We start from the raw sequence: 16,797 nt of genomic DNA, 5'->3' as shown, positions 1-16,797 counted from the left end.
TTATTTTTACAGCACAAAAATAAAATGCTATCTGCATACTCTTAAACGCTTTTCCTTGCCAGAGCGGTAAGGCTTACCTTCAGATCAAGGCTGCTAAGGCTTATGACATCATCATCTTTTGCTCTTCGTTTTCTTTTCTATAAAAAAGAAAAAATTTTATTCTTCTATAGAAGGCATGCATGTTACTCCATTAAACAAAGACCACATACAACTAGAAAAATCAGTTTTAAAAAGTGAAGTCTTAGGCTGTATTCATAAGAAAATTATTTTTATGAGGGATGCCCATAAATTATTGCTAGCACATACTATATATTTTCTAAAAAGTCCCCTCTGACTAAATCATCCCTTGCTGTGAAGTGATTCCACCCTATTAAAAAACTTACTTATCTAAAGTTTTTCAGAACAGAAGTCTTATGTAAGTCAAGTCTATACTTGTTAGAGAAAAAGTAAAATATGTTTTATATATAAAGATAATAAATTTTTTAAAAAAGGAACACATATTATTTACCCTATGGGGGGGTTGATTTCACTAGGAAAAAGATATCCTTTTCTCATGGCACAAGTAATTAAGATTTGTTGCCTGAAGCAGGATTTATCAGGTGGAAAATGAACATGCATGTACCGGGAGTACCTTCCAGTAATCATTCATCACCTTCATTCAGCCCTACTGGTGCCAGCAGTGACAAAACTGTGTATATAGCTTTAATTTCTGGTCCTTAATCAATACTGAAAAAGAATCCTTAAGTAACGTTTCTTCTCTTAAACCTCAAAATAACTTTTCAGATTACTTGTGATACAGCCTAGCTTTTGTGAACTCTCAAAACTGACAAGCCAGGGCTCCCTTCCAGGACGTGGCCCCACCCTGAGGAGAAACTGTTGAGAGCAGAATCAACACAGAGCAGGATGGGGGCAATTGAGAAAAGGAAAGATAAAGTCCAGATAGAAGTGGGGGAAATATACGGAGCCTGGAAGTCTCAGAAGCAAGCCCCATGAAAACAACAAAAGAGGGAACTCTACGAAGTTAGAAAAGCTATCTGCACCAAGCCTCTTTGTAAAAGTTCAGGAAAACTAAATTCATATTAAAATGAACAGAAAATTCCCCAAGTCAAATTCTACACAAAATAACTGTAAGAAAAAAGAGAGAGAATAAGGGGCAGGATAACATCCCTACAGGGAATGAAGTCACCTCAAAAGGGAATGCTCAAAGAAGCAGAGCAAACCTATAAAATACTATTTCGAATTTAGCTAAAAAGACATTAAGAAAATGATACAAGACAAGAAAGAACAATATAAATCAGAACTGGGAAAAACTAAAAAAGGAGGTGACAGAACTCAAGAAATCTCTATTGATCCTAAGGTTATATCCAGAAGATGCAGCAAAGTATGAATAATATGATCCTAATTTTGAAAAGCAAACTAAACAAAAATCCTGCTTATGTGTATCTTATCTGTGAGGCTGTGCGTGTATTTGTAAAATAATTATATGAGCAAAATATAGAGGGATACAAACAGTGTTGTTGACATGGGTTAGCGTGGAACTAGGGGAATGGAAGGACTTACATGGGGAGAAGAGAGGAAAGGGGGAGGAAACTGCCAAGCAAAAAGAAGATTGTACTGAGGGAAAAAAAGCATGTACAGGATCATATTTATGTATTTATATAAAATCTATACATGTGTGGGCATATGTATAAAGAAATTTAACAGATTTTAAAACATTCTACTGTATTTTCTTTTAACTATTTTAAAGTTTCATTTTTCATATTTGTATATTCAACCCATCTAGAATTTATTTTTGTATGTATGTGGTATAAGGTAATTTGGCCAACTGTCCCCACCCCTAACATCATTTGCTGAGAGCACCATTCTTTCATAACGCCTATGATACAATAAGTTCTCATAAGTCGGTTTCTGGGTTCTCTATTTCATTCCAATGGTCTATTTATCTACACTTGCACCCATATTATGCTGTGTAATTTCAGTACCTTTGGAGTGAGTCTTAATAGCTTATACGCTCAGTCATAATGCTCCCTGATGGGTACACTACTTTCCCTTTCCTGGGCCTTCTACTTCTCTGCATGAATTGGGATCTATTACATTCTAATGAGATTTCTAACAGAACAGCATTGCCTTTATGAATTAATTTGGGAAGAATGGACATTTTTATGCTATTGAGCCTTTCCTTGCATGAAATGGTATATCTGTCCATTTCATTAGGTGTCCTATGTTCTTTATTAATGTTTTCCAGTTTTTCCCATAAAAGTCTCACACATCTTTTCATAGATTTATTCCTAGTTTAAAATTTTTTTATTTCAATAAAAGCATCTTTAAAAATTACATTTGTTTATTACTAATATACATACATGCTATTGATTTCTTTTTATAACTTTTATAGCCTTGCTCAAACTCTTATTAGTCCTAATAGCTGCTATTAATATTCTCTTGGATATTCTATGTAGACAATCATATTGTCTCTAAGTAATGAAATCAAGACTGTCTCTTCCTTTCTAATTTGTGTACCACTTGTTTTCCTGTCCTACTGTGTTGGCTAAGAGTGTTAGTACAATGCTGAATAAATATGATGACAGCATTGTTTTTTTCTAAATTTAAAGGGACTGTTGCTATCATTTTATCATTATGTATGTTGTTTGTGGTAGGTCTCAGGCTAAGGAAGTTCTATTCTATCCCTGGTTTGCCAAGAATTTTATCATGATTGGGTGTTGATTTTATTTTTTCCACTCTTACTTCTCCTCCTCTTTTCTTTGATTTACTCTATTGTTCTTTTTCTCACCTCTTGAGTGCTTAATTTTTCTTTTCCCTTATTAAACTATGTATTTAAAAAGTTATAAATCTCCCCCTTAGTATTCCTTAATCACATTCCAAAAGTTTTAATACATGAACCGTTAGATATTTCTTTTGTCACGGAGGCCTCTACAAAAGTGTTTTCCCAAGTGAGATGCATCTATCCCAGACGATATGCAAGGTATCTTTCCTAGAGTACAGGAGGAAAATGTTAGAACTTCATTTTTATGTATTTCTTAATCCTTAAAAAATAAGCTTTACTAAAATTTAATACACAGATGATGAGCTCATCATCAACCACATTTAAAAATGTGAGTTAAAGATAATGGCAATCTTACCAAATCCATTTTAGAAGTCAGCCCCAAACTGAAATTATCCTGACTATTTGAAATACACATTTATGTCCACTATCATTAATCTCACCCTAAGTGAGTACTGAGCTTTGAGATATTAGCTAATAAAGTTGCTACATACCTAAAAATTATAAATAAATATATCAGGGGTAATGCTCAAAATATTTTTGCTGATAGGCTTGCAAAATCAAATTTGGAGACACTTCTCTACTAGTTTTTCTGTATAAGTTTAGGTTCTTCAACTAGTAAGGGAAAGGGACCAAGATGAAAAAAGTTTCAAAGGAAAATGTGGAACTGCATTAAAATCAGGAGACTCTTACCAAGAATGATTTACTGACCATTTAATGTATGTAAATTCTATTATTCACAGAAATCTCGAACAGGAGTCCCCAACAGAAAAACAAATTAAATACAATAGAACAGAATACAAATGAAATGGCACATCATCAATACATGCACATAGGTAAAGTCTGGCAAACTAGAGGCAGAATCGTTTTTTGCTATTTCCCCCAAATAAGAAGAGCATAAGAATCATGTTCTATTTGTACATACTTTATTTGTATATGAGTATTGTGAAGTAATGAGTTTTTAATTATAAAAACCCCTAATTTTCTGGTGTCACTTTGCACAAGATTAGATGCCTCTGTAAAGTCTCATTCTAAAAATAATGGAGTCCCTCTATACTAAGATGACTAATAACAGAAATGATTCATTCATTATATATATTATCTACAAGCATTTTTATATTTTTCAACCAAGAAAAGAGCTGTTAGAGTGTGTGCATAAAAATAGCCTCACATTTCATTAATATAGTCTCTTAATTTTAACACGGGTAGGGATGACAGAAAGAATTGCATAGAGTTAAAGATGAATAGATCTGGTACTTTTCAAAATATATTTTATATTTAATTGAAATAAAAATTTCTTTCAGTTTGTTAGCAGAAAAGAATTAAATTAGGCTGCCAAAGATGGTGATAGAAACTCTGTACTTCAAGGTTTTCAGAGAGGTACAGACAACTGAGCTGTACACCAGACTGAAACGCAACCCAGGAATTAACTAATGTCTTGAAATAAAAAACCTAGGTGTCTACTCACCAAAGTGAAGTCCCAATGGGGGCCAGGTGTTAAAAATGTGAAGGAGCTACCTCTCTGAAGAGAATATCTGTTAACAGAAAATTCAAACAATAAATACACTGAGAGTAACTTCAGTAAAATAAAGCACTAGACAGATAAAAAGCTATCTTTTTCATAGTTTCAAAACTGTTCAAAGTAGCCTTATTAGTCATTCAATTCTAGACATAAGAGGAAGGGTATGTTAAAAAAAAAACCACAAAAAGTAAAAAATCAGGGTATAGGTTCTGGTCACTTTCAGAAACTTTACAAAAATGAAAGAACCTTTATAAAATTAGTGAACAGATTAAGAGTATTTAAAGAAAATAATTCAAAACAAGCAGAGTTTATTCTAGGAACATACACATGGCTCAATAATATGAAATATATTTATACAATATACTGCACTAATAGGTTAAATAAAAAACAGTAAATGATACAAAAAATTACTTGATAAAATTCAGCATTCACGCTTAATATTTTAAAAATAAGAATAAAAGCATACTCTTAACATAATAAAACCTAAATGCATTTATTTTGTATTTCATGTTTAAATCTCTTCCATGTACTGATTTTTTTAAAAAATTATGATTTAATAAACCAAATAAAAAGCTCTGAATAACTATATGAGACAAAGGTCTCAAGTAAGATTAAAATTTGACTAGGATTTTGTTCTTTACTACTAAGTGACACATTTTTATTCTGTCATCTTGCCATTCAAGGTAAAGAAACAAAGAATCCTTATGACAAAAATCTGTCTTCACCTTTATAAAATATAAACCTCTATGTTTATAAAACATGTAGAAAATCACAAAACATAGCTAGCAGAGGAAATAAATTTTATAAACTATACTTATGAGAAAAGCAAAGGCTATTTATTCAGAGCCTGCTACGGCAAGGGAGATGGCCACCATCATATGCGTTTAGGCAGACTCAAAGGCAGGCTAAGTAATGAGAAAGCTTTACAGTGGAAAAAAGGGAAGGCTTCAGGTGTACCCTGACTGGCAGGGCGAAGCTGTAGGCAGGCTAACTAGGACTAGGGCATCCTATGTGATTTACTGGGTGCAGATTTGATTTGCTCTAGTTGGTTTTAAGTTGGAAGCAAGGACAAAAATTAGGGAAGCTGGCAGTTACTGATCAAGTCCTGGCCATCTGGGACCCATTATTACAGAAGTTACTGCACTTAGCTTCCTGCATTGTCAGGCCATTGTCCACTTGTATATTCTGTCTCTCACCCTTGACCCTCATAAGGGGTCTATAAGTTACAGAAAACCACCAATGGCCGTTATTTCTACAAATATTTACAAGCTTAAATCAAACACAGGGGCTTTTGTAGTTTTCTAAGCTAAATATAAAGCAGAAGTTTATTTGACAAGGAACACAAGTGAAAACAGCTACAAGGAGAAATGATAGCAAAATGGCTTCACAGAAGAATTAATACTTAAGTAATAATAAAGCTGAATCAAAGAGAAATAGCAATTAGCAAAGCATACAAGAGCCAGGAAGGCTCTGTGGGGAAAGGGAATAGTACATGTTAAGGGGGAGTGAACTGAATTATATTTAGGAAACTGCAAGTAGTTCCTTACGTTTGAGTATCAAAAGAAATTAAAAAGGGCTAGATCATGATAAAAGGCCTCACATACAATCCTTAAAGAGTATGGACTTGATCTTGAATATGTACGGCAACTGTCAGCAATTGAGTTCTAAGTAACAAGAAGGCTGGATTGGAAGAAGGCCACACTGGTCAGGAAGACAAGTTAAGAGGCAGTTCCAATATTGCTTACAACAACAGATGGTAAGGGGCAGAGGGACAGCAGCAAGGTTAGAGAGGAAAAGCAGACCAGAGACAGGGCTCAATGGCATAACTGGATGGAGAATTCTCCTTTTCCTCCCTAGGCCTGTTCAGTTACTATTAAGGTTCCTGGCATAGCGAAATAGAATGACACTAACAATAATTAGAAACAGATGCACAAAGATCTTAAGATATTTAAAGCAAACATTTCCTAAATAATTACTTGGAGCTCAAAAAATTTTTTGAGGGCCTCTTCAGTGGAGCTGAATAACCTAAGGAACTGATGATTTCTTGCCACTGCAGAAAAGTCAAGCAACAATGAAGAAAATAGCATGATTTCTGATAAAACACTAAGACATCAGCAATAAATTATAATTCATATGACTAAAGAATACATGGGGGGCTTCCCTGGTGGCGCAGTGGTTGAGAATCTGCCTGCCAATGCAGGGGACATGGGTTCGACCCCTGGTCCGGGAAGATCCCACATGCCGCGGAGCAACTAAGCCCTTGTGCCACAACTACTGAGCCTGTGCTCTAGAGCCCGCGTGCCACAACTACTGAAATCCACGTGCCACAACTACTGAAGCCTGCGTGCCTAGAGCCCGTGCTCCGCAACAAGAGAAGCCACCGCAATGAGAAGCCCGCACACCGCAAGGAAGAGTAGCCCCCACTCACCGCAACTAGAGAAAAGCCCGCGCGCAGCAACAAAGACCCAACACAGCCAAAAATAAAAATAAATAAATAAATAAATCAAAAAAAAAAAAAGAATACATGGATATAGTATTATAGTATACATAGATAATATCAATAATATTATAAGCAAATGCCAAAAGATTACAGGGAAAACAGGACCTTCATACCTTATGAGTCCATAGAGCACACTTTTTAAAAACACTGCTCTAGGTAAGTGCTATCATATACTACACGGTTAAAAAGAGCCACCAGTAGGGACTGGGCTGAGAAGCAACAATTATGATTTCTCAGAAGATTATTTTTAATGTAATACAAATATTCATTACAAAGTAGTAATCATAGTGGCACTTAAAATAGTCAATAAACACTTCCTTTCAGGTATAAGACAAGTATTAAGGAGAACACAAAACCAAAGCTATTCATTTCTTTATTCCCTAGAATTGTCCATACTGACCTTAGAATGAATTTGATGTTTGAAAGCTGGAAAGAATTAGCTGTTCAGAATTTTAAACAGGTCAACAAACTGGAAAAATATTTCCAATTGGATGGCAAGATTCTTTCCAGCACCAGTTGTAATCAGCTTTACAGTAATGCTATTTTTTCCTACTTCAATAACAAGTACCTATTTATTTTGAAAACTCATGTAAAACAGGAACCCAAAAAACAAATTGTGCCCTGAAAGCATGTGAGTCAGTGCTAGCTTTCAAAAATCTCGGAAAGATATATAGTCATTTTTTCACAGGGGTCAGACTCAAAATGTAACACAGCTATTTTAAATCCTCGTGGGAAAAATTTTTGATTTCATAAAACATTAAAAATGGCCTTTCTAGAAGATACCCAGTACAGTCCATTTAAAAGGGAGCTCAAAGGCTGAAATAAGAAGTGACAGTTCTTTATCTTTTCAAGAATTTTTGTCCAATCCCCTTTTTTCATATATCCAAATAATTATAACATTTAAAGCATAAAATAAATACCTAAAGGAACTAGCTTGGTATATTAATTGTGTTTCCTACTAACCCCATTGTGATTATTCCTTGGCCTCTAACACACTTCCTTTTGTATCATTTGGTGTGTTTTCAAACTATTATTTTTACACTAAACTAAATTTAGTCTAAACAAAGCGTAATTAAAATGGCAAAGTTGATGTTCAAAAGAAAATCATCCTGTTATTTCATTCTTAAACCAAATTGTATTTTCAGAGATTATGACTTGTGTCACTGCCCTCCTCTATCATGGCAGGTAATTAAGAGCTGAATTGGATTTATAATGGCAGATTTATAAATGGCAACATTTTCACAAAGTGTACCAGACAATATAAGTGACTATTCTAATTAAAAAGGAAAATAAACCACAAAAATATAAAGATACTGGCTTATAATAAGATAGGTATTTAAGGTTTTACAATGAAAACAACCAAACTGAGTTAGCAAAGTAATGTTTTTTAAAAAGCGAGCAAAATAGAAGGGCTAATGATAGGAGTATAGCAGAGTAGGTCACTGAAATTAGCAAAAAAGAAGACTTGAGGCATAGGGGCATTTGAAATATGACAAAGCATAACTGAAAAGTTTTTGGGATGCCTCCAGATCTGTTAAGAAAAATTACTTCCTATGTGAAAACAAGAAAGAACACAGTAGTACTGATATGCAGCTGTTGGGTGCAACTCAAACACATTTCTCAGCCTGATTACAAACAACTATACGTAACTCACAGATAGCTAAATTAAAAATGTAATCTGTAAATGCCAAGGGTACCATGAATGTATCAATCTTATAGAACGAATGGTGTAAACTACTCTTTATAGATAACATTTGCTGGTATCTGGGGTGCTGAACTACTCAGGGTCTCAAGTGGTTTTCAAATTAGACAAACAATGACAAAATTCACTTATTTGGGTCTAATATCTGAGGAAGTAGACTTCTCCTACTGTTCTGACTGCTTAGCATCTTAAGGGATTGTCTCCTCTCCCCTTTGGAAAGAGCCTGGTGGAGCTGATAATCATGTAGACTATCTCCTCTACCACACTGGGGTTTTCTCACCTGTATCTGAGAGTCCCAAATAACAGATACATCTTGGAACATCTCTAGTCCAGAACACAGCTGAGCATCTAGAAACCAGCATGCACACACACATTCCAGACATCACAACATCCTACACTAATACTCAAGACTATCATTCAATGCCTTTGCGTTACGAATTTCTAATATACTTATCAGGTTGCCTTGCCCACAGCATCAGATTCAGGAGAGAGGGTACAGGGGATAATGCCAGCAGCAAGTAATAGTGAGGGAAGAGAAAAATATCTAAAAGCTACGTCGTTAAAGGTCTAGTAGCCTTTGGAAAACAGTTTGGCAATTCCTTAAAAAGTTAAACATAAGCTTACCATATGACTCAGCAATTCCAGTTCTAGGAATCTACCCAAGAGAAATGAAAACATATGTCCACACAAAGACTTGTATGTAAATGTTTACAGCAGCATTATCCGTAATAGCAAAAACTGGAAACAATTCAAATCTCCAGCAACTGGTAAATGGAGTAACAAAATGTGGAATATTCATTTCATATAATGGAATACTATTTAGCAGTAAAATGGAATGAAATACTGATACATGTCATAATATGGACAAACTGCAAAACATGCAAATGCAAAAGATTATATATTGTATAATTCTATTTATATGAGATGTCCAGAAATAGAAATTTATAGACATGGAAAGCAGATTAGTGGCTGCCTAGGTCTGGGGGTAGGAGCAAGGACAAACTGCAAACAAACGTGAGGGAGTATTTGGGATGATGAATGTTCTAACAGTGAACTGTGTCTATAAATTTACTAATAATCACTGAATTGCACACTTACAATGGGTGAATGTTATGATATGCAAATTATATCTCAATAAAACTGTTAAAAAGTACAGTCATTTCAATGTGGGAGGAAACAGCCTTAGGAGCTAGTGGGGGCATCCTTTTATTTTCAGTAACTATTAATATAAATAGTAATAATAATGACAATCCCGGATTATCAAGGATTGGCTCAATTTGTGTTTAAACACCCTAATTTAGTTTTTTAAATGTTTTGAAAAATAGTCCATCCAAGAAGTTAAATTCCCTTAAAGGCAACAGGAATCCTCAGCTCTAAGTTAACAGAACAGCTAGCTTGGCTTAAGAATATACCTTTAACCCTGGATGTCCATTCTACAAATTCATCAGTTTCACTAGGAAAACAAAAGTCAAAGATCTAGCATTGTGCTGTTACCAGCTATACTGTACCACCTCTACAAAAACTGACAACAGAGCTAATTGCTAAATATTCCTTGATAGAGGGTAAGTAAGTTAGAGCTCTAGTGCTTCCTGCAGAAAACAAAAATAATGACACTTAAGATTTCTGGAGTATTTGCTGTGTATAGGTACTATTCTAATGTTTTACTTGAATTACCTACCATAATTTTCACAACCGTATGAGACAGATACTATATGAAGTGAGATTTAGAGAGATTAATCACAGCCTTATGAGATAGATACTACTAATGAGCTAGACACTATGAAGTGAGACTTAACAGAGATTTAAGTCCTCAAGAGCAAGAGTTTGAACCCAAGGAGTCTGACTGTGAAGCCTAAACTCTTTAAACGCTAATGTTTTATTTGGCTGTGGGTCACAGTCTAAAAGAATGTACATTCCCAGAGAAAATAATTAGCTGAGTCCAAGCTGGGGCTAGAACAAACTCAGTGTCAGGAAAACTGGGCCAGAAAAGCAAGCCGCCTTCTGAGCTATGGGCCACGTGGTGGGGCCCAGGGCTGCCTGAGGACAAGACCCTGGCCTATTACTACCCAGAACAAAAAGAGAGGGACGGTGGCGCAGGGGTTAAGACTCCACGCTCCCAATGCAGGGGGCCTGGGTTCGATCCCTGGTCAGGGAACTAGATCCCACATGAATGCCACAACTAAGGAGCCCACCTGCCGCAACAAAGACCCGCTGCAAATTAATTAATTAATTAAATGAAATAATAAATAAATAAAATTTTTAAAAAACAAAAAAAACAAAAATAGAGGGACGGAAGAGGAAAAAGGAGCGAGAGGCCTGCCACATAAGAGGCAGCCGCACAGAAAGCTTACACCCCAGTGGATTCCAGATATCTCCACTCTTTTCTCCCTAATTATCTTGCCCCTGCCATATCCTATAGTAATCACACACATTATGTTCAAAAAATTTTTTTTACCTCAGTGTGAAGCAATCCCCCATATCAATATTTAGCAGAGGCAAATCAGCTTAATAATACGTTATTTAACTTAGTACAGATTTAAAACAGTAAGCCATCTCTCCTAGGCTCTGCACATTCTAGCCATTTCTACTCCCTGCTCATTCTCTAGTCTAGCCAGTTTCTCGCCTGGATGGCTGGGATTAACAATTAGCAACAGATGTGGCTGGAAATGAGCTCCAACCACGTGGATAGGTTGACTAAAGGGCAGGCCCTGTAAACAGTAATATGCACACATGTACGTGTACACACACACACACACACACACACACACACACATGCTGCCTAGTTTCACTTTGAATTCCTGACCACAAATTTCAAGTGATCCTCAGTTCTGCTCAGCAACGCTATTAGATTTCCCTTGTCATTTCCTCGCCTACCGTCTGACATAACTATTTCAAACCTTTCTCTCTTTACTCTTCCAATACTCCTTCCCTCACCCCCACCTCACTAACAGCTTTGACTCTGCACCTTATTATATTATATCCCACATATTTACACTGTCCAGTCTACCAACCATAGACCTTTTCTTCTCTCTTGTTATAGTGGATAAGCTCTATTATTTAAGGCCAAGCCCTCCACTTGTACACTGGGTCATATCCTTGGTTCTCTACTCTTAAAAGTAGCCAGAGACAAAGAATAAGAATTAGATATTAAATATAAATGAATCAAGTGTAACGATACAAATTCCAGGGGACTATCCCTTCTGAGTAAGGGAAAATGGCCAGTGTAATAAGGTTGTCTTGAGGAAAAGCAATTGTGTGATCAATCAGGTTGTGAACCAAATTAGCTTTGCAGAGAACAATATTTTTACTTGAGAGAATGACTAACAGATAAACTGTCATTCTCACTTGAGTATTTTGCGGACATTTATCTACAATGAAGTATTGCTGCTGCCAATGATAAAAATTTGGGCTTTCAAATGAAAATTAGAATTTTTTGACAACTGTACCCATCACTATGAGCATGGCATCCTCCCAATACTTAAAAGCTTTCACATGAGATTGGTGGTACTATTAATAATTGTGATTTTCTGATAGCATGTAACAGTATGTATCAACCTTTAGAAGATCTGCTTAACTCCGTGTGCCAATATTTTCCAAATGACAAATGTATAATGTCACAAAATCAAGGATGGGTAAAAAAGATCTATTCAAAGTTTTAACAGACCAATGGATTTTAATGTAACAGAGAATGAAAAGTTCATTGATATGGTTTCAGATTCTAAATTGCAGCCACCTGTTAAGAAACTACCACTTGTCAAGCTCTGGTGTATTATCAAAGAATATCCTCAATTATCTGAAAAGGCTATTAAAGTACCCATGCCTTACTGAACTGAAAATGTCAGGGCAGATTTTCTTTATCTACTAATATACTTCATTCTTTATATACTTCAACTTTATACACTGCAACACATTGTATACAAGGCGATATAAGAATCCAGCCCTCCTCTGTTAAGCTAGATTATCAGAGATGCCAAACTTATAGAACTGCTGCCCTAGAGAAAACCTGCACAGATACACAGAGGAAATGTACCAAAAACAACAACAAAAAAGAAACTAACAACCAAATATACTGTATACAGTATACCAAATAAACTCCATCTGAATTATGAAGAGATTTTAAAAACTATTATAGCTAATGATATTTCATTGTATAAAAGTATAATGTATTTAATTTTCTCCTGTTTTTTTCTAAACTTTTTACTATAAAAATGTGTTGTGATATACTTCCTTGTACATACATCTACATATGCTATGCAACTGCTTTCTTAAGATAAATCCCTATAATTGCTTGGTTTAAATATACCCCTTATTAAAATTTTGTTTTATCTACCAGATTTTGCTCCAATATACATGTAGTGAGAGTACCAGAAGGAAAGGAGAGAAAGGAGCAGAAAAAAATATTTGAAGAAATAATGGAGCAGCGGAGCGGTGAGAGGAGGAGACAGAGGAGGGAGCCCTCAGGGAGGTTCTGCCCGGCACCGTCCCCCTCCCCACAATGCCCGAGCTGCCGCCATGGCTGCCGCTGGAGGAGGAATAGAACGTGGCTCTACATTCAATATTTTGCAATAAACAATAATGGAAAAGAATCTGAAAAAGAATATATATGTATATATGTATAACTGAATCACTTTGCTGTACACTAGAAACTAACACAACTTGTAAATCAACTATACTTCAATTAAAAAAAAAAGACAACCCACAGAATAGGAGAACATATCTACCTGCAAACAATGTATCTGATAAGGGACTTGTATCCAGAATAAAGAGTTCTTATATCTTAATAATAAAAAATATAAATAACCCAATTTTAAAAATGGGCAAAGGATGGCTCACTAAAATTGGCCACATGATTCTATTCATGTGAAATGTCCAGAAGAGGAAAATTCATAGAGACAGAAAGTAGATTAGAGGTTGGGGTAAAGCAAGAAAGGAGTGTTGGGGAGGGGGATGAATAACTAAAGGGGATGGGTTTTCATTCGGAGGTGAAGAAAATGTTCTAAAATTGCCTGGTGATGGTTGCACACGTCTATGAATCTATACACCTCAAATGGGTGAAACTATAGTATGTGAACACTGTTTTTAAAAAAGGTGATACTTTCCTTTTCCTGTATGTTTTTTGTCTTTCAAATTAGTGTATAGTGAGTTTGTCTAGAAAATTTTTAATATTTACATTGTCATATACATCAATCTTTTTCCTTATGATTTCTGGATCTGATGTTATGCTTAAACAGCTGTGTCTTGCCCCACTATTAACTGACACTATCTTGTCACACTTCACATGCTCTTGTAGATGATCTTACATCCTTTCCCTCCAAGGTTCTTCTAACTTCATTACTCTCCTCATGCTGCCTTTGACCACCCTTTTCTCAGCTGACACCATTTCCAACCTCACACAAAAAATAGAACCCTGGTGGGAAAGCCCTCAAATTCCTGCTTACAACATACCCCATCCCCCAAACTTACCTAGCTCTTAGCCAGGCTAGATTCTCTACCCTTAATTTGGATTCCATCCTCTTCTGCCTTGCTGGTCACTGATGATGCTGGTTTCATCATGTCTTCTCTCTTGTCTCTTCAACCTCTCCCTGTACTTGCTTATTCCCCGCCACCCCCACCCCATATCAAGTTTACCCCTTCTTAAGATTCTATCCCACAAGCTTGCGTTGCCTCCATTATTCTTTCCTGCTCTCCAGCTGCAGCGAGAGTTCTTGAAAGTGGAACCCACACTTAGTGTTTCAAGTTCTCCAATCTCATTGCCAGCCATCAGATTCAAACATTCATCTAGGCTACTGCAGATAGAGTTCCCACCAATTCATCATCTTCACTTGGGGGTTTTTAACTTGGTATCCATAGTTGGGCTGCAAGGGTCCACAAATCTGAAATTTTATGTATATGAGCACTTTTTAGGGAATAGTTTTCCTAAGATTTACTGTCATGGCATACAAGGTCCCTTCATGATGTGACTCTTACTTCTTCAGTATAATCTCTCATCACTACCTCCTCTGGGTCTGAGTCCTCTCTCCTATACAACTAGTGTCAAGCCACAGTGAACTAGTTATGATACCTAGAACTCATCATGTTCATTTGCTTAAGGGCCTTTTAACATTTAACATCCTTCCCCATACGATGTCACCCATTTACACCTATGCTCTAAACTGGTCCTCCAAGACTCAGGGATTACTACAGGGAATCATTTCCTGTCCTCTCCAGTCAGGGTAAGTTCTCCTTTTATTTGCGTCGTATATATACAGCTATAGTAACTGCTGTCATACACTATTATAATTATTAACTTTCTTCCCTATACCATTATAAGTTCTTCCAGAGTAAGGACAGTATTTTCCATCTCCATACTCCTAGTGTCTAACACTCACATATTTCCGGAACAAATCACACCTCATTCTCTTCTCAACCCACTACAAACATTCTAAATTCAATATTTTAACTGTTTCATGGAAACTATCTGAGGTCAATATGCTCTTCTCATTACCAGATTTAATGGTCTTTTCATTCCTTATCTAACTAATCTTTCCAGTCCTTCCTTATAAGTCACATTTGACATAGTTTGCCATGTCCTTTCTCAAAATCCTTTCTTTCATTTGGCGTCCTGGATCCTGAGCTCACTTGGCTCTTTCTTACCTCACCAGCTGCTCCTCTGAGCATCCTCATTACCCCGACCTTTAAATGTGGGGAGTGCCTCAGGGTTAAGTCCCCAATCTCTTAATTTTTAAAAAATAAATTTATTTATTAATTTATTTATTTTTGGCCACGTTGGGTCTTTGTTGCTGCGCGCGGGCTTTCTCTAGTTGCGGCGAGCAGGGGCTACTCTTCCTTGCAGTGCGTGGGCTTCTCATTGCGGTGGCTTCTCTTGTTGCAGAGCACGGGCTCTAGGCGCACGGGCTTCAGTAGTTGTGGCACGCGGGCTCTAGAGCGCAGGCTTAGTAATGTGGCGCACGGGCTTAGTTGCTCCGCGGCATGTGGGATCTTCCCGGACCAGGGCTCGAACCCGTGTCCCCTGCATTGGCAGGTGGATTCTTAACCACTATGCCACGAGGGAAGCCCCCCCAATCTCTTCTTTATTCAGACTCACTATCTAGATGACTTTGCAATGCTGTGATTTCAAGTCTGCTTGCTGACAACCCCCCAATTTATACCTGGTTACACAGATGCACTCACTTTATGAAATTTCACTGAGCAAAACACTTATGATTCATGCCCTCTTTCATTCGACTGTTATACTTCAATAAAACATTTTTTTTAAAAAAAGAGAAAAAAGCAGAAAAAGAGAAAAGAAGAAGGAAAAAAAGAAACTGGTGTGATGAACTCCTTAATAGGAGTCTTATAACATATCCCAAGGCAAACTTCTCCCCAAGTCTTTCCTTTGTAGGAACATGGAAACCCATTCTTCTGGTGCTCAGACCAAAAACCTTGGACTCATTCTTCATTCCTCTATTTCTCTTAACTCCACATTTAATCCACCTGCAAATCCCGTCAGCTCTACTTTAAAAATACATCCCAAATATGAATATTTTCCACCACGTCTACCACTCGGATGTCTCAACTGCAATAGCCTCTTAGTTGGTCTCCCGGATTCTATCCTTGCCACATAACAAAGCGATCCTTTTAAAAGACAGATCACATAATTTCCTACTGCTTCCCAACCATGGATTCAAATTTAAAGTCCTTTTGGCGGTCAACCATATACTACCCGATCTGGCCCTAGCCATCTCTCCGACCTCATCGTCTACCTTTCTGCCCTTTGTTTCACTCCACTCTAGTGACCCTGGCTTCTTTTTTTTTTATTATTTAATTTAATTTAATTTAATTTATTTATTTATGGCTGTGTTGGGTCTTCGTTTCTATGCGAGGGCTTTCTCTAATTGCGGCAAGTGGGGGCCACTCCTCATCATGGTGCGTGGGCCTCTCACTGTCGCGGCCTCTCTTGTTGCGGAGCACAGGCTCCAGACGCACAGGCTCAGTAGCTGTGGCTCACGGGCCTAGTTGCCCCGCAGCATGTGGGATCTTCCCAGACCAGGGCTCGAACCCGCGTCCCCTGCATTGGCAGGCAGATTCTCAACCACTGCGCCACCAGGGAAGCCCGACCCTGGCTTCTCTGCAGTCCTTGAACATACCATATAGGATTCTACTTGCACTTACTGCCTTTCTCCCCAAATATTCACATGGCTTTGTTCCTTAATTTCTTCAGATCTCTGTTTAAACATCATCGCTATCATCAGAGAGGCTTTTCCTTGTGATCTTTTAAAAACAGCAACATGACCCTCTCCTTATCTCTATCCCCC

At 36.9% G+C, this 16,797-nt stretch overlaps 1 protein-coding gene across 2 annotated transcripts in view; it reads right to left on the bottom strand.

Annotated features, from left to right (window-relative positions):
* NET1 (neuroepithelial cell transforming 1) overlaps nucleotides 1-16,797 on the bottom strand; it is a 52,790-nt gene that overhangs the window by 33,848 nt on the left and 2,145 nt on the right. Inside the window, exons 2-3 of one of the 2 annotated variants that reach the window (XM_082387150.1) lie at nucleotides 4,248-4,314; nucleotides 78-137 (exon numbers count right to left, since the gene is read on the bottom strand). In XM_082387150.1, coding sequence (XP_082243276.1) covers nucleotides 78-137; nucleotides 4,248-4,314 — 127 coding nt within the window. Of the gene's footprint in view, nucleotides 1-77; nucleotides 138-4,247; nucleotides 4,315-16,797 lie in introns of those variants that run through there. The other variant, XM_082387152.1, reaches the window with a different exon arrangement.

Source organism: Balaenoptera borealis (genome assembly GCF_965194805.1).
Source record: "Balaenoptera borealis genome assembly, chromosome: 3".
Taxonomy (NCBI): domain Eukaryota; kingdom Metazoa; phylum Chordata; class Mammalia; order Artiodactyla; family Balaenopteridae; genus Balaenoptera; species Balaenoptera borealis.
Note: the sequence above shows the minus strand (reverse complement) of the source record. Positions and strands in the feature narration are given on the sequence as shown.